Source organism: Rhinopithecus roxellana, chromosome 9, assembly GCF_007565055.1.
Source record: "Rhinopithecus roxellana isolate Shanxi Qingling chromosome 9, ASM756505v1, whole genome shotgun sequence".
Taxonomy (NCBI): domain Eukaryota; kingdom Metazoa; phylum Chordata; class Mammalia; order Primates; family Cercopithecidae; genus Rhinopithecus; species Rhinopithecus roxellana.
The window spans coordinates 9503306-9522270 of NC_044557.1; the positions used below are offsets into that span (position 1 = coordinate 9503306).

Genomic DNA, 18965 nt, shown 5'->3' on the forward strand with positions numbered 1-18965 from the left:
TTGTATTTTTAGTAGAAACGGGGTTTCACTGTGTTGGCCAGGCTGGCCTTGAACTCTCGACCTCAGGTGATTTGCCTGCCTTGGCCTCCCAAAGTGCTGGGATTACAGGCGTGAGCTGCCTCACCGGGTCCTATTTCTATTTTAATATTAATGAATATTCCTGTATGTTTATTCTGCCATGTTAATAAATATTATAAATATTTAACTCAATTAAAAAGTCTTATTGAGGTATTGAAATATCATTTTTATTAAAGCATAATATTTTGAGATTTTAATGGGGATTACATTGCATTAGTAGATTAATTCTGAGAAAATAGACAACCTTAGAGTATTAGATTTTCCTATGCAATTATGTCTTTTTTGTACTTTGATAGCTTTTTACTTTTCCTGATATAGGTCTTGTAAATTCAAGTTTTGCTTGCGTAAAGTATAACTGGCTCTATTGACTGATGTCGTAATCTTATTTATAGAAAACCCTAAAATCTCCACCAAAAAACCTGTTACAACTAATGAACAAATTCAGTAAAGTTACAGGATACAAAATCTACATACAAAAATCAGTTGTGTTAGTTACCTTAGCAACAAACTATTCAATTTTTTTTTTTTTTTTTTTTTTTTGAGACGGACTCTCGCTCTGTCGCCCAGGCTGGAGTGCAGTGGCGGGATCTCAGCTCACTGCAAGCTCCTCCTCCTGGGTTTACGCCATTCTCCTGCCTCAGCCTCCCGAGTAGCTGGGACTACAGGCGCCCGCCTCGTCGCCCGGCTAGTTTTTTGTATTTTTTAGTAGAGACAGGGTTTCACTGTGTTAGCCAGGATGGTCTCGATCTCCTGACCTAGTGATCCGCCCGTCTCGGCCTCCCAAAGTGCTGGGATTACAGGCTTGAGCCACCGCTCCCGGCCTCAAAAAATTTTTTAATCCGATTTATAGTAGTATAAAAAATAAAATACTTAGGTATAACTTTAACCAAGAAGGTGAAAGATCTATAAAACTGTAATAACTATAAAGCATTGATGAAAAAGATTAGACAGGCCGGGCGCGGTGGCTCAAGCCTGTAATCCCAGCACTTTGGGAGGCCGAGACGGGCGGATCACGAGGTCAGGAGATCGAGACCATCCTGGCTAACACGGTGAAACCCCGTCTCTACTAAAAATACAAAAAACTAGCCGGGCGTGGTGGCGGGCGCCTGTAGTCCCAGCTACTCGGGAGGCTGAGGCAGGAGAATGGCGGGAACCCGGGAGATGGAGCTTGCAGTGAGCCGAGATTGCGCCACTGCACTCCAGCCTGGGCAACAGAGCGAGACTCCGTCTCAAAAAAAAAAAAAAGATTAGACAACAACAAATGGAAAGCTATCTCATGTTTATGGATTGAAAATTAATATTGCTAAAAATATCCATACTACCCATTAATCTACAGATCTACAGATTCAATACAATCCCTATAAAAACCCCAATGGCATTTTTTTACAGAAATAGGAAAAAAAAATCCCAAAATTAACATGGAACCACAAAGACCCCTAATTGCCAAAAGAATCTTAAGAAAAAACAATGCTGGAGGCATCACACTTCCTGAATTCAAATTATTGTATCTTACAAAGCTATAGCAATTAAAGCAGTATGGGGTTGGCATAAAAATAAACACATACACAAGTTGAACAGAATAGAAAGCCCAGAAATAATTCCATGCATATAAATCAACTAATTTATAACAAGGGCACCAAGGATACACAATGGGGAAAGGATAGTCTCTTCAATAAATAGTGTTGGGAAAACTGTTTATCCATGTGCAAAAGAATGACATTGGGGCCGGGCGCGGTGGCTCAAGCCTGTAATCCCAGCACTTTGGGAGGCCGAGACGGGCGGATCACAAGGTCAGGAGATCGAGACCATCCCGGCTAACCCGGTGAAACCCCGTCTCTACTAAAAAAATACAAAAAGTAGCCAGGCGAGGTGGCGGGCGCCTGTAGTCCCAGCTACTCGGGAGGCTGAGGCAGGAGAATGGCGTAAACCTGGGAGGCGGAGTTTGCAGTGAGCTGAGACCCAGCCACTGCACTCCAGCCTGGGCGACAGAGTGAGACTCCGTCTCAAAAAAAAAAAAAAAAAAAAAAAAAAAAAAAAAAAAAAAAAAAAAAAAAAAAAAGAATGACATTGGATCCTTATCTATACACAATACACAAAAATAAACTCAAAATGGATTAAAGTCTTAAACATAGGACGTGAAACCATAAAACTCCCAGAAAGAAACATAGGAAAAAAATCTCCTTAACGTTGGTCTTGGCAATGATATTTTGGATATGACACCAAAAGCACAAGCAATAAATGCAAAAATAAACTAGTAGGATTATATCAAATTAAAAAGCTTCTGCACAGCAAAGCAAACAATCAACAAAGGGAAAGGGCAATCTACAGGTGGGAGAAAATATCCGCACACCATGTATCTGACAAAAGGTTCATATTCTAAATATACACGGAATTCATACAACTGAATAGCAAAAAAAAAAACCAAACAACTTGACTAAAATATGGGCAAAGGACCTAAATAGACATTTCACACAAGAGGACATGCAAATGGCCAGCAGAAATGTGAAAAGATGCTCAACATCATTAATCACCAGAGAAATGCAAATCAATACCTCAATGAGACATCATCTCACACCTGTTAAGGTGGCCATTATCAAAAAAGCAGAAGACAGCTCCTGACAAGGATGTGGAGAAAAAGGAACCCTTGTACACTGCTGGTAGAAATGCAAATTTCTGTAGCTGTTATAGAAAACAATATGGAGCTTCCTCAAAAAATTATGAATAGAACTATCAAGTGATCTCACAATCCTATTTATGGGTATATAGCCAAAGGAATTGAAATCAGGAGCTCAAAGATATATTTGCATTCCCATGTTTATTGCAGTATTATTCACAGTAGCCAAGATATGGAGACAACCTAAACATATACTAATAAATGAATTAATACAGAAATACGATGGAATATTATTTAGCCTTAAACAACAACAACAACAACAACAAAATCCTGCCATTTGGGACAACATGGTAGGACCCGGAGGACAGTATGTTAAGTGAAATAAACCAGACAAAGAAAGACAAACACCGTATGATTTCACTTGTATGTGGAATCTCAAATAGTCAAGCTCATAGAAGCAGGGACCAGAATGATGGCTGCCAGAGGCTGAGGAGAGGGGTAAATGGAGAGGTGAAGGATAAGGGGTACAAAGTTTCAGTTATGCAAGATAAATTCTGGAGATCTGAACAACACAGTGCCTATAACAATATTGTATACTTAAAATTGCTAAGATGATAGATCTTCTGTTATGTGTTCTTACCAAAACCAACCAACAGAAACCAAAACCTCCACAATATGTTTATTTTCATTTTTGAGACAGGGTCTTGCTTTGTCACCCACCCTGGAGTGCAGTAGAACTATCATGTCTCACTGCAGCCTCAACCTTGTGGGCTCAAACAATCCTCCTGCCTCAGCCTCTCAAGTAGCTGGGACTACAGGTGCACACCACCACAACCAACTCATTAGACAAACTTTTTTTTTTTTTTTTTTTTTTTTTTGTAGAAACAAGGTCTCCCTATGTTTCCCAGGCTGCTTTCTAACTCCCAGGCTCAAGTGATCCTCCTGCTTCAGCCTCCCAAAGTGCTGGGATTATACGCATGAGCCACTGCATCTGTTTAAAAAACTCTACAATAATATTAATAAAGAAATGGGAGAAAACTTTGGGAGGTGATGGATGTGTTTATGACTTTTACGGTGGTGATGGTTTCATTGGGTGTATGCTTGTCCCTAGACTCATCAAGATGATGTCAATCATACCTCAATAAAGTGGTTTTAAAAAAATTTTGCCTGTTTGTGTGATATATATATAAATAAAAATATATAATACATATGCCTGTGTGTGTATTTATATATATAATATGTATTTATTTACATATATATATATATATTTTTGAGACGGAGTCTTGCCCTGTTGCCCAGGCTGGAGTATAATGGCACGATCTCTGCTCACTGCAACCTCCACCTCCTGGGCTCAAGTGATTCTCTTGCCTCAGCCTCCCAAGTAGCTAGGATTACAGGCACCTGCCACCATGCCCAGCTAATTTTTGTATTTTTAGTAGAGACGTGGTTTCACCATGTTGGCCAGGCTGGTCTTGAACACCTGACCTCAGGTGATCCGCCCACCTTGGCCTCCCAAAGTGCTGGGATTACAGACGTGAGCTACCGTGCCTGGTCCCCACATTTTTTTTTTTTTTTTTTTTTTTTTTTTTGAGATAGAATCTTACTCTGCCATTCAGGCTGACCTATGTTTATATTTTTAAATTTCTGTTTTGAACATTTTTCTTCCATTTACATATTCTAACTAGCTATTGTTTGTAGCTAGAATAATCATTCTTTTTTGTTTGTTTGTTTTTGTTTTTTTTTTGAGACGGAGTCTCACTCTGTTGCCCAGGCTGGAGTGCAGTGGGTGATCTCGGCTCACTGCAAGCTCTGCCTCCCGGGTTCACGCCATTCTCCTGCCTCAGCCTCCCGAGTAGCTGGGACTACAGGCGCCCATCACCATGCCCGGCTAATTTTTTGTATTTTTCAGTAGAGACGGGGTTTCACTGTGTTAGCCAGGATGGTCTCGATCTCCTGACCTCGTGATCCGCCCGTCTCAGCCTCCCAAAGTGCTGGGATTACAGGCTTGAGCCACCACGCCCGGCCAACCATTCCTTTTTGTATGCTGATTTAATAATTGGTTATATTACTGAATTTTCTTGTTAATAATGTTTGTTTTGGGGGGGCACAGGTGGGGACAGGGTCTTGCTCTATCATCCAGGCTGGAGTGCAGTGGCATGAACATGGCTCACTGCAACCTTGACCTCCTGGACTCAAGCGACGCCCCTGCCACAGCCTCCTGAGCCCAGCTAATTTTTTCTTTTTAAATTTTTTGTAGACAGGGTCTCACTCTGTTGCCTAGGCTGGTCTTGAACTCCTGGGCTTAAGCAATCCTCCCACCTCAGCCTCCCAAAGTGTTGGGATTACAGGTGTGAGTCACTGCACCTGGCCTTATTAGTAATTTTTAAATGCTCTTACTGTGTTTTTGCTTTGTACAATCATATCCTCTAAAATAAGAATATTTTTGTCTTTCAATTATTATATTTATTTCATTCCCTTACCTGGGGAAGAGAGAGATCATTTTCATAGAAAGTTCCCTGGAGGATACATAACTTGGGTAAATGTTGCAGGTATAGTAACGTAGACACCTCAACTTGAAGTGTCCTACTCCCCACTAACGGAGTAAATTAATAGAATGATTGGTGGCCCCTAGAATTCTCTACTTATTACATCACAGAAAAACTCAATGTAATAGTGATTTGGAACATATTCACAGTAAGAACTACAGAGTTTTATTTTCTCGATTAACGTCAGAGGCATTAGAACCAGAGCGACTTCCTTCTAAATGGAAGCAGGTAAAATGAGGCCGAGACTCACTGGGCTGCATTCCCAGGAAGTTAGGCATTCTTAGTCATAGAATGAGATTGGAGGTCACAGGACTGGTATTACAAGGTCATAAAGACCCTGCTGATGAAACAGGATGCAGTAAAGAATCTGGCCCAAGCCCAACAAAACCAAGATGGCAAGGAAAATGACCTCTGGTTGTCTTCTCTGCTCATTATACACTTACTATAACGTATTAGCATGTTAAAAGACACTTCCACCGGCTCCATGACAGTTTACAAATGCTATGGCCAGGTAGGGAAGCTACTCTATATGGTCAAAAGAGGAACCCTCAGTTCCAGGAAATCCCTGCCCCTTTACCAGAAAACTCATGAATAATCCACCCCTTGTTTAACATATAAACAAGAAATAACTATTAATATACTCAGTGGAGCAGCCCCTAGCCCTGCTCTGCCTACCAAGTAGCCATTCTTTTTTTTTTTTTTTTTTTTTTTGCTTCTCTAATAAACTTGCTTTCACTTTACTCTATGGCCCCAAATTGTTTCTCACCAGAGATCCAAGAATCTTCTGGGACCGGGATCTCTTTCCGGTCACATTGACATCACAACTAAATGACTTAAAAGTACATGATAAATGTACACAAGTACATGAAATGTGAATCTCACTATCATCATTTTCAATAAATTGGCATCAATTTAAAACTTTTGGAGAATCCACAAAATCCTCATTGTCCAAATCCAATCCACAAGAATGATTAAAAACAGTGCGAATAAGACCCCAAATCCTTCAGAACGCTGGTATTACAGGAAAGGGGTCCCAATCCAGACCCCAAGAGAGGGTTCTGGGATCTCACACAAGAAAGAATTCAGGGCAAGTCCATACAGTAAAGTGAAAGCAAGTTTATTAAGAAAGTAAAGAAATAAAAGAATGGCTACTCCATAGCCAGTTGCCCATTTTTATGGTCATTTCTTGATGATATGCTAAACAAGGGATGGATTATTTATGCTTCCCCTTTTTAGACCATATAGGGTAACTTCCTGACATAGCCATGGCACGCATAAACTGTTGTGGCGCTGATGGGAGTGCAGTAGTGAGGACGACCAGAGTTCACTCTCATTGCCATGTTAGTTCTAGTGGGTTTTCGCCAGCTTCTTTACTGCAAACTGTTTTATCAGCAAGATCTTTATAACCTGTATTTTGCGCTGACCTTTTTTTTTTTTTTTTTGAGACGGAGTCTTGCTCTGCCACCCAGGCTGGAGTGCAGTGGCTGGATCTCAGCTCACTGCAAGCTCCGCCTCCCGGGTTTACGCCATTCTCCTGCCTCAGCCTCCCTTGTAGCTGGGACTACAGGCGCCCGCCTCGTCGCCCGGCTAGTTTTTTGTATTTTTAAGTAGAGACAGGGTTTCACCGTATTAGCCAAGATGGTCTCAATCTCCTGACCTCGTGATCCGCCCTTCTCGGCCTCCCAAAGTGCTGGGATTACAGGCTTGAGCCACCGCGCCCGGCCCCTGCGCTGACCTTTTATTTCATCGTGTGACTTAGAATGCCTTAACCGTCTGGGAATGCAGCCCAGTAGGTTTCAGCCTTACTTTTACTCAGCTCCTATTTAAGATGGAGTTGCTCTGGTTCACACACCTCTGACACCGGTTACGGTGCGAATGAAATGGAGTGTTTTTTTTTTACAGCTTCCTTCCCAACCTTACTCTCTAAGGATTGTATCCAGTATGTCCTTTGAGTTTCTTCACTTAATTGTAACCTTCTGAAGGTCAGAGCATTTCGGCTTTAAGTGTTTCTATCTAGTGCTCTCTTCCAGATCTTACCATGTATTCTATATGCAACACATTTATTGAGTAACTACATTTTAGGCCATAAAGTCACCTGTGCAGAAAAGGTCAGTCTAGTCTCATGCTTATGTGTCCGGAGTTGGTTCCTTCTGGTTGGGTTCGTGGTCTCACTGACTTCAAGAATGAAGCTTGCGGACCTTCCTGGTGAGTGTTACAGCTTTTTTTTTTTTTTTTTTTTGAGACGGGGTCTCGCTCTATCTCCCAGGCTGGAGTGCAGTGGTGTGATCTCGGTCACTGCAAGCTCTGCCTTGCCGGTTCACGCCATTCTCCTGCCTCACCCTCCCGAGTAGCTGGGACTACAGGCGCCCGCCATCATGCCGGCCAATTTTTTTGTATTTTTAATAGAGACGGTGTTTCACTGTATTAGGCAGAATGGTCTCAATCGCCTAACCTCGTGATCCACCCGCCTAAGCCTCCAAAAGTGCTGGGAGTGTTACAGCTCTTAAAGGTGGCACAGACCCAAAGACTGAGCAGCAGCAGCAAGTTTCATTGTGAAGAGTGAAACAACAAACTTTCCACAGCACGGTTGCGGACCCCAGCGGCCTGCCGCTGGGGCTGGGGGGAGGGAAGGCATGGTCAGCTTTTATTTCCTTATTTGTCCCAGCCCATGTCCTGCTGATTGGTCCACTTTACAGAACACTGATTGGCCCATTTTACAGGGTACTGATTGGTGCATTTTACAAACCTCTAGCTAGCCACAGAGTGCTGACTGGTGCGTTTTACAATCCTCTCCTGAGACAGAAAAGTTCAAGTCCCCACCTGACCCAGAAGACCAGCTGGCTTTATCTCTCATTTAAACCAGTACTCTGTCAATATCCATATATCAATAAGTGTTGTCAATCAAGTTAGGGAAGTAGTGGATTTCTGGACACAAACGTTATCCTTTCCAACTAAAGTTTAAAGAAGGTAAGTTGAACCCAAATCTACATACTGCTGGAGCCCCAAACGGAAATACTGCCAGAGCTCCACCAGTCTCTCCCAGTCCATCCAGACTTTTACAAATGATAGACCCTGGCTGCAGGAAACCGAGGAGCACCTGGGGTTGGGTTAATTGGCTCCAGGGCTCATTCTTTTCACTACAGCGCCAGAAAAGCGAAAACCTAAGCCAAGATCCAAAAGACCAGCCCTCAGCCTGCACCTGAGAGAGCATTTCCTCTGCCAGCACCGAGCATGCGCGGGCTGCGTGGCGTGGCTAGGCGAAAGCGCAGCCGGGTCCGCGCCGCCGCCGCAGCCAATCGGAGGGAGGGAGCTGCCCAGACATTGTGAGGCGCGGAGGGAGGGGCGGTGGGCGAGGGGCGGGGCAGGGCAGGGCGGCCCCTGAACTCGTGGGCGCGCGCGGAAGGTAGCGCGGGGCCGCGTTGGCGCGCACGCGCCTGAGCGTGCGCCCGGTGGGGCCGGCCGGGACTCGCCGCTCGCACGCCCTTGGGCAGCGGCCGGGCGCCCGCTCTTCCTTCCGCTTGCGCTGTGAGCTGAGCCGGTGTATGTGCGGCAATACCATGTCAACCCCGCTCCCCGCCATCGTGCCCGCCGCCCGGAAGGCCACCGCTGCGGTGAGCGGCGTAGGCGTGGGCTCGGAGTGGTCCACTGGGCCGGCCACCAGTGGCTGCCCCTCGCGCAGGGTGGGCGTTGTGCGCGGGTGGCGGCCTGCGGACGAGGACGCTCCTCCCGGCCTGGGTGGGGTGCGGGTGTTCGGCGCGGCCGGGTCCGCGGGGGGCAGGGGCAGGGGCAGCTGCGGGGGGTCACAGCCGGGGCGAGGGCCAGTCCCCAGTTTCTCCCCTGTATTACGGAGGAAGTGCGGCCCCGGGACCCCCGCGGGCCGGCCTGGGGCACGGCGTCCTCCTTTGCAGAGTGTTTCTGCCTGGTGTGTGGGTGAGGGAAACCTAAGTCCGCCAGGAAATCGGCTTATTGTCACCTCACACTCTTGTCCTCAATGCAAGAAGTTTGAAGATTAAGTGTCCTACAAGGTCAGACGTACTGTTTTTTTAGGAAACTCGTGTACGAAAACTCAAACTTATTTTTGCCTCCGGAAGCTTGCTTTTGCAATGGAAAAATTCTACAGGATATATGAGAGACGTTCCTGATTTGACTTGAAAGAGATAAACTGTTTTTCTTAGAATGTGATAATTTGCACTCAATGTCTAACTGGGACCTCTGAGTGCTACCCCGCCCCCCCCATTCATTATCTCAGGAATTAAAGGGAGAAGTTGATTGGAATTTTTGCCATTTAAAAGAGGTCGATAGAGATTAAGTCGCCAAAGATAGTGTTGTGTAATTCTCTCGTAGGTTTCGTTCCGTTTTCCACCTTAAGCAAAGCTAATGTGTAACAATCCTGTGTGGGCTTATTTAGGCATTGCTTATAATTTTTCCTCTTCTCTTACAGGTGATTTTCCTGCATGGATTGGGAGATACTGGGTAGGTACCATTATTATTGCTAATAGTAACAGTGATGAAACTGGGTCGTGCAACTTTTGTTTACGCGTTCAAAGGTTTAATGTTTAAGGACGCTAAAATTGTATTTTAAACGATTGCTAGTTAATATGTCTTACAGTGCGGTGATTTTATATTTTGAAAACCCTCAGAATTTTCCCCTTATCATCGCGAGTTTATTGATTTTTTTTTTTAAACTCCGGTTTCTGGAACACATTAAAATTGCAAATTCCTCATTAGTTGCTTTGGGTGTTTGATATCAGAGATCAGTGGAATGTTTAGTACGGACTGTGTGCAATTGAGAGCTTTCCAGAGCAGTTAAAATTTCAAAGCAGATTGAAGAGAAGAACTAGATGATTTTGATAAGAGAACTAGTGGCAACATAAGGCATGAAGCATTCTGAATAGAGGGATTAGATGTTCACCCTAATGAGTTGAAAGGCAGGGGAGGCAACTCAGAGATGTATTTGGAGGCTTATCAAACATTTTGTTGTACAGATTGTACTTATTTTTGTTTTATTTTTTGTTTGTTTGCCTTTTTCTTTTGTTATTATTTTTAGAGACAGGGGCTTGCTCTGTCACCCAGGCTGGAGTGCAGTTGCAGGATCATAGCTCACTGCAGTTTTGAACTCCCAGGCTTAAGTGATCCTTCAGCCTCAGCCTCTCAAAGCGTGGAGATTAGAGGCGGGAACCGCCTGAGCCTGGCCTGTTGTACTAACTTTAGATACATGATTTATCTTTTTCTCAACCTTTTTCTATATTGAAATGTTTTTGTTTTTATATTTAAATCGGTGATAATATATGAAACTTAAGCAAAATATGAATGTTGTTTAAAAATTGCAGAAATAGAGGAAAACTGAAGATACATAAATTTTGATAAAGTAGCCCCAAAACGACTGAATTTTCTTTAAAATGAACCACTGGGGCCGGGCGTGATGGCTCACACTTGTAATCCCAGCACTTTGGAAGGCGGAGGCGGGTAGTTCACTTGAGGTCAGGAGTTCAACACCAGCCTGGCTAATATGGTGAAACCCCTTCTCTACTAAAAATACAAAAATTAGCTGGCTGTGGTCGGGCAAGCCTGTAATCTCAGCTACTAGGGAGGCTGAGACAGGAGAATCACTTGAACCTGGGAGGCAGAGGCTTCAGTGAGCCAAGATTGCACCACTGCACTGCAGCCTGGACCACACAGTGAGACTCTTAAAAAAGCCATTAGGTTAGATTTTTATTTGTCTGTTTTTTTGGTCTGCTCTGTCGCCCTGGCTGGAGTGCAGTGGCCTGATCTTGGCTCACTGCAACTTCCGCCTTCTGGGTTCCTGGGCCTCCCGAGTAGCTGGAACTATAGGTGTTTGCCACCATGCCAGCTAGTTTTTGTGTTTTTAGTAGAGACGGAGTTTTGCCGTGTTGGTCAGGCTGGTCTGGAACTCCTGACCTCAAGTGATCCGCCCGCCTGAGCCTCCCACAGTGCTGGAATTACAGGCGTGAGCCACCACTTAAAAGTGATCCCTATTTTTTGCCTAGTAAGTCAAGTTATGTAATACAAACCTTGTATTGAGTTACAGAAGAGGTTGCAGCACTCTTTCCGGCAATCCAGTAGTCCTGTGAAAATGATGAACTTATTTTACCAAATGAAACTTGAATAGTGGAATCTCTATTTTATGGGCAAACCTTTCTTGATGTTGCAAGTCGGAGAAGTTTGCTACCCTCTAATTTTGCCGATAATGAGAGCTTCTATGCCTGAATGATTAGTCCAAGCAAAAAAAAAAACTTCAGTCTAGGCAGATTTCACAGACTGAAGTTAATAGTGAAAATGGCGAAGACTGTTAGGATCAAAAATACCAGGAACATCCATGACATCTTGACCAAAAGTTAAGTTTATATTAAAAAATTATCCTCCTTTTTAACCTGTTGTGATAAAAGAAAAAACACAGGTCTCCAGTTCTGAAATTATTTGGTGGGATAGTGCTAAGGAAAAACCGACTCTAGATTGGTTCCATGAGTGCATGATGAAATTTTGAGTCTGTCAGCCTGACAAGTGGCAATTTAATATTTAAGATACTGTACTCTCCCCTTACCTGCAGTTTTGCTTCCCATGGTTTCAGTTATCTGTGGTTAACTGTGGTTCGAAAATACTAAATGAAAAATTCCAGAAATAGTACATAAGTTTAAATTTTTACACCATTCTTTTTTATTTTATTATTTATTATTATTATTATTTGAGATGGAGTCTCGCTCTGTCACCCAGGCTGGAGTGCAGTGGCACGATCTTGGCTCTCTTCAACCTCTGCCGCTCAGGTTCAAGTGATTGTCGTGCCTCAGCCTCCTGTGTAGCTGGGATTACAGGTGTGTGCTACCACGTTCAGCTAATTTTTTTGTATTTTTAGTAGAGATGAGGTTTCGCCATGTTGGCCAAGCTGGTCTTGAACTCCTGACCTCTGGTGATCCACCCACCTCGGCCTCCCGAGGTGCTGGGATTACAGGCGTGAGCCACCACGCCTGGCCTGAATTGTACACCATTCTGAGTATTGTGATGAAATCTCGTTCCGTCTCACCCAGGACACCAATCATTCCTTTACCTAGCGTATCCATGCTGTATGGATTCACCGTGTATTAGTCACTTGGTAGCCATCTGGGTTATCAGATCAACTGTTGCAGTATTGTTTTGCTTTTTTTTTTGAGACAGAGTCTCGCTCTGTCACCCAGGCTGAAATGCAGTGACACGATCGTGACTCACTGCAACCTCCGCTCTCCAGGTTCAAGCAACTCTCCTGCCTCAGCCTCCTGAGTGGCCGGGACTACAGGTGTGCACCATCACACCCTGCTAATTTTTGTATTTTTAGTAGAGACGGAGTTTCATCATGTTGGCCAGGCCAGTCTGGAACTCCTGACCTCAAGTGATCTGCCCGCCTCGGCCTCCCAAAGTGCTGGGATTACAGGCATAAGCCACCTCGCCCAGCCTGTAGTGCTTTTATCCAAGTACATTGCTTAATGATGGCCCCAAACTGCAAGAGAAATGATGTTGACATATTGTTATAATTGTTTTATTATTGTTCATCTCTTCCTATGCCTAATTTACCCATTAAACTTTATCACAAGTATTATGTATAGGAAAAAACAGTATGTATAGGGTTTGGTGTTATCCATGGATTCAGGCATTCACTCGGGGTTTTAGAGCATCCCCCCACTGTTTATTTCTGGAATTTTCCATGTAATATTTTCGAACCACAGTTGACTGTGGGCAGCTGAAACCATGGAAAACAAAACTGTGGGTGAGAAGGACTAGGATATTTTAAACATATAATCACAGAAAAGTTATCCCATTGAATTTAACATTTAGTATTATCTAATACACTGTGCATTCAACCTTTCCGAGATTGTTCCATTAATATCCATTATAGCCATCTCCTCCCTAGTCACACATTGTATTTAGTCTCTTTAGTCTCTTTTAATCTGGAACAATTCCCTAGATTTTCTTTTGTCTTTCGTGACATTGACACTTCTGCAGAGAACAGGCTAGTACTTTAATTTGGGTTTGTATGATATTCCCTCGTGATTAGATGCAGTTTATGCATTTCTGGTATAAATACTATGTAAACAGTATGTCCTATTCTTTACACACATCAGTAGACTAGTGATGCCAAGTCCTTTTATTGTTGTAACTTGGATCACTTGATTAAGGTGGTATCTTCCAGGTCTCTAATGCAGTTACTTTCCTTTTGTAATTGAGAAGCAAGTTGTGGGGAGATACTTTGTGACTGCAAATTGTTCATCAAAGTTTCACCCAATATTTTTACCATCCATCGATAATTCTCGCTTGAGTAAATCTTTCTACAGTGTGATTTTCTAATTCTGTCATTCCTTTTTTTTGTCATTTCAATTTGTTTATTAATCTGCTACCCCCCATTTAGTTAGTATGGACTCATATTTATTTTCTATTTATTTATTTATTTGCTTTTTTTTTTAGATGGAATCTCACTCTGTCACCCAGGCAGGCTGGAGTGCAGTGGTACAATCTTGGCTCCCTGCAACCTCCACCTCCCAGGTTCAAGCAGTTCTCCTGTCAGCCTCCCAAGTAGCTGGGACTACAGGTGCATGCCACCATGCCCGGCTAATTTTTTTTATTTGGAGACCGAGTCTTGCTCTGTGGCCCAGGCTAGAGTGCAGTGGCGTGATCTTGTCTCACGACAACCTGTGCCTGCCGAGTTCAAGCGATTCTCCTGCCTCAGCCTCCTGAGTAGCTGGGATTACAGGCACATGCCACCACTCCCGGCTAATTTTGTTTGTATTTTTAGTAGAGATGGGGGTTTCACTATGTCGGTCAGGCTGGTCACGAGCTCTTGACCTCATGATCCGCCCACCTTGGACTCCCAAAGTGCTGGGATTACAGGCGTGAGCCACTGTGTTGTCCAGTCAGTTTTTTTTATTTTTAGTAGAGACGGGGTTTTGCCATGTTGGCTATGCTGGTCTCGAACTCCTGACCTCAAGTGATTTGCCCACCTCGGCCTCCCAAAGTACTGGGATTACAGGCATGAACCACTGTGTCCTGTCTGGACTCAGATTTATTTAATGGGTTATGTTCTATTATGTTTTAAACTTTCTAACTTTTCATTTTAAAGTAACTTGAAATTTACATAAAAGTTACAGAAATAGCATTTATAGCTCCTTATACCTTTCACCCAGATTACTCAATTGTTAATATTTCTGAACTATTAAAGAATAAGTTGCAGACGTGTTGCCTTATTACACCTTAATTCTTCAGTGTGCATTTTAAAGTACCAGGACACTCCCGTATAACCATCATTAAAAAGTTAACATTGATCGGATACTACGATCTAATCCACCAGCTCCATTCATATTTCATTGGTTTGAGCCAATAATGTCCTTTATCAGTCTAGGATCACATATTGCCTTTAGCTATCATTTCTCCTTAGTTTTCTTTATTCTGAAATAGTCCTTGTCTTTCATGACCTTGACACTTTTCAAGAGTACAGGCCAGCTATGGTAATACCAGTGCTTTGGGAAGCAGAGCCTGAGAATTGCTTGAGCCCAGCTGTTTGAGACCAGCCTGGGCAACAGCCATACCCTGTCTCTACCAAAAAAAAAAAAAAAAAGTGTAAGCCAGTTACTTTGTAGAATGTCCCTCAGTTTGGTTTTATCTGATGTTTTGTGATTTATGCCTTTTTAACAGGAACACTACAGGGGTGTTGCTGTGTCCATCGCAGTGCATCATATTAGGCAGACCTCGTGATGATTTTTTTGTTGTTGATGTTGTGTTTTATCACTTGGTTAAGATGGTGTCTGCCAAGTTTCTCCATATTAAAGTATAACATGTGAAATGTTTAAAATATTGAATATATAATTAAAATACAGAAAAATATTTTGTGGGGAGATACCTTGATACTATAACGTATTCCTGATCCCTACCATATGTTCACCCATGGATTTAGCACTCATTAATGATTATTGCCACAATCTATTGTTGTGGTAGTTGCAGAATATCTTAGGACATTTAAATATTTAAAGTTAAAATACGGTCTTTTAAAAATTTCCTTTGTTCTGGCCGGGTGCAGTGGCTCATGCCTGTAATCCCAGCACTTTGGGAGGCTGAGGCAGGAGGATCATCTGAGGTCAGTAATTCAATACCAGCCTGGCCAACATGACGAAACCTCGTCTCTACTAAAAATACAAAAACTAGATGGACAGGATGGTGCATGCCTGTTGTCCCATCTACTTGGGAGGTGGAGGTTGCAGTGAGCCGAGATGGTGCCACTGTACTCCAACTTAGGTGACAGTGAGACTCAGTCTCAAAAAAAAAAAAAATTCCTTTATTCTGGGTCTATTCTTTAGCAGTCTACTGTAGGGTAGAGCTTTCCTTTCTCCCTTATTTATTACGTATGTACATACTCATTTGTTTTAAACTTTTAAATCAGTACAGACTCTTGGATTCCTGTTGTATTCAGAGGATAACAATCAAGTCAGTTATTTATTTTGATGCTCAAATTGTCCTTTAGTTGGCCACAGTAACCCTTTCAAATTGGTACTCAATGTCTTTTGGACATATCCTCATCCTTATTTGATCACTTCCTCACTTTATAGTACACGATTTTTTCTAGGATTGTCTTATATGTTTCCTGCTCTAGTTCTGGACTCAGCCATTTTTCCAAGAACCCTGATTCCTTTTAGTAGACAGTGAGATCTGGGTGCTATGTGTGCTCCCAGATCTAGACCCTTGCAGTGGACACAGCTAAGAATATATGCACAGACATACTTATGTACACACATACCAGTTTTAGTATTTATAAATATTCAAAATCTTGAACTTACAATGATTCCTCCAATTGCAGCCCAGCACCACAGGGTTTTTTATAGCCTTCTCCCTTTCCATATTTGTAATTCCGTGAGTAACCTGACTTCTGTTCTTGGGGGGGTTCTGGCCAACAGTGCAACTCTGGAGTTCCCCCCTCCAGTTGCACCAGCTCACTGCTATGCTTCCTTCATGGGACCTCTCCCTATCTGCTGAATGTGACACCTGAAAGCTGAGTTCCAGTTAAGGGGAAACAGGGAGGAGGAAAGGCCAGGTGGAAAGCTTGGTTCTCTTCATGTGCCCCCTTCCCTGTTACCCCCGAGTCCTGATGTATTCCAGGAATTACTTATCTGTATTATCAGTCCCTGTGACATTTCCTAGGCCAAGGAGATTATAAAAATATAGAGAAGAATGTTTGAAAGATAAAGAAGTGGTTGACTGGATCAGATTTTACTGAGAGGTCAAACAAGTGAGGATTGAAAATAAATTGGCAACATGGATATGTTTTGTGACCATAATAAGTTTGCAAGTCTTCCTGTAATCAAAAACTATTAATAATAGAATTATAGAATGTGATATGGAGATCATTTAATTACAAGGAATAGAAAGCTCATCAACTAGCTTAAACAAAAATTAGAATTTGTGGAAGGATAGAAGGACAGCCCACTGGCATATAAAGTCCATGAAGGCAAAGGTTTCTTTAATCAACTTTAATTCAGATAAAGTTCACATACTATAAAAATCACCTGAGCACAGGGATTTTTTTGTGTTTTGTTTTAATTAATACTGTATTCCCAGTGCTAGAATAATATAGGACATGTAAGAGTACTAAGTATTTGTTGGGCAAATAAATGAATAAATAAGGAATTAAAGGGCGAGACATACGAGGAATATCAATTACCACATGTATTAGTTTCCTAAGGCTGCCATTACAAATAACCACAAACTAGATGGATTAAAAACAACAGAAATTCATTCTCACAGTTAAACAGGCCAAAAGTCCAAAACTGAGCTGTCAACTGGGCCACATACATTCTCTCTAATGGAAACTGCCTCTTCCAGTTTCTGATAGCTCCTGGCTTTCGTTGGCCTCAGGCACCATATCCCCAATCTCTGCCTCTGTCTTCGTGTGACCTTCTTTGCTGTGTATCTGTCCTCTCCTCCTCTTAGGAGGACACCAGTTATTGGATTTAGGGCTCACCCTAATCCAGTGTGATCTCAACCCTTAACTAAGGAAATCTGCAAAGAGCCTATTTATAAATAAAGTCACATTCCGAGGTTTCAGGTGGATGTGAATTTGGAGGGGACACTGTTCAACTACACCATTATTCTCACTACCTTTCCCTGGCCTTATGGTCTCTCACTTGATTCTTTCTGTAGATTTGCATAATTCTCAGTGCGGGCACACTCTTGTTATCCAAAAGTGAACGATCCTAGCTCTGACTTCTATCAACCCTACTTCTGGTGTTCAGCCTAGAATCTGACCTATCTTAGGTCATTTTTTTTTTCTTGTCTAGTTAGTTGGTAAGACTGATTGGGACTGATAGGAGAGTTGATGATAATGTACTACATGAATGGGGATGGGGATGAGTGGTGTTTCTTGTACAAACCCAGACAGAATCTCTGAGTTTTTTTTTTTTGTTGTTGTTGTTGTTTTTTTTTTGTTTGTTGTTTTTTTTTTTTTTTTTTTTGAGACGGAGTCTTGCTCTGTCGCCCAGGCTGGAATGCAGTGGCTGGATCTCAGCTCACTGCAAGCTCCGCCTCCCGGGTTCATGCTATTCTCCTGCCTCAGCCTCCGGAGTAGCTGGGACTACAGGCGCCCACCACCTCGCCCGGCTAGTGTTTTTGTATTTTTTTAGTAGAGACAGGGTTTCACCGTGTTAGCCAGGATGGTCTCGATCTCCTGACCTCGTGATCCGCCCGTCTCGGCCTCCCAAAGTGCTGGGATTACAGGCTTGAGCCACTGCGCCCGGCTATAGCCATCCATTTGTATGTGAAGTGCTGTCTCATTGTGATTTTGATTTGCATTTCCTAATGGTTAATGTTGAGCATCATCTCATGTCCTTGTAAAAAGTAAAATAGAGGTCCCTTTTCAAAGATTTTTCCTCCCCATCTAATTAGGAATAAATAGCAACTTCTCTTAAAAGCAAAATTTATTCGAAGACCTGTGCTAACATTCTGAAATATCTGCTAGCCGTAATCAAGAAATCAATGTACTTTAGCTCTTAGCTCCCACAATTTAGCCTAAATATTTGCTCTGGCATGCTTATACTGGCCAAGTAAGCATTAGGTCACAGCCTGTTCTTCTTCCTTATTTAAAAGTGTTATCTTTCTCAGCATTCCACAACTTACTTCCTCCTTCCTTTGTTCTCCTCTACCTTTGCCTGTTTTAAAAAGTTCCAAGTTGCTAGCCAATCGGGATACATTTTTATGTTGAACCGCCCTTGCATTCTAGGGAAAATCCCTCCTGCTCATGGTATATAATCCTAATTATATGTCGATAGATTTGGTTTGGTAGTTTTTAGGATTTTGTATTTATATTCCTGTGAGATAGTCTGTCATTTTCATTTTGAGACAGGGTCTCGCTCTGTCACCCAGGCTAGAGTGCAGTGGAGTGAACACAGCTCACTGTAACCTCAACCTTCCAGGCTCAAACAATACTTCCAAGTATCTGGGACCACAGGTGCACACCACTATGCCACTATGCCTGGCTAATTTTCTTATTTTTTGTGTAGATGGGGGTCTTACCATGTTGCCTAGGCTGCTCTTGAACTCCTGGGCTTAAGCAATCCCCCCACTTCGGCCTCCTAAAGTGTTGGGATTACGGGCGTGAGCCATCACACCTGGCTATGCCATCACACCTGGCTATGCCATCACACCTGGCTGTCATTTTTTTTTTCTCGTACCCTTTGGTTTTGACATCAGAGTAATAATGG

The 18965-nt window shown here is 42.8% G+C and overlaps 1 protein-coding gene across 2 annotated transcripts in view; it reads left to right on the plus strand.

Annotated features, from left to right (window-relative positions):
* The first annotated feature begins 8601 nt into the window (after window positions 1-8601).
* Window positions 8602-18965, plus strand: part of LYPLA1 (lysophospholipase 1) — a 43439-nt gene continuing 33075 nt past the window's right edge. The window contains exons 1-2 of one of the 2 annotated variants that reach the window (XM_010388002.2): window positions 8602-8849; window positions 9680-9711. In XM_010388002.2, coding sequence (XP_010386304.1) covers window positions 8781-8849; window positions 9680-9711 — 101 coding nt within the window. In that variant the 5' untranslated portion in view covers window positions 8602-8780. The remainder of the gene's footprint in view (window positions 8850-9679; window positions 9712-18965) is intronic. The other variant, XM_030937898.1, reaches the window with a different exon arrangement.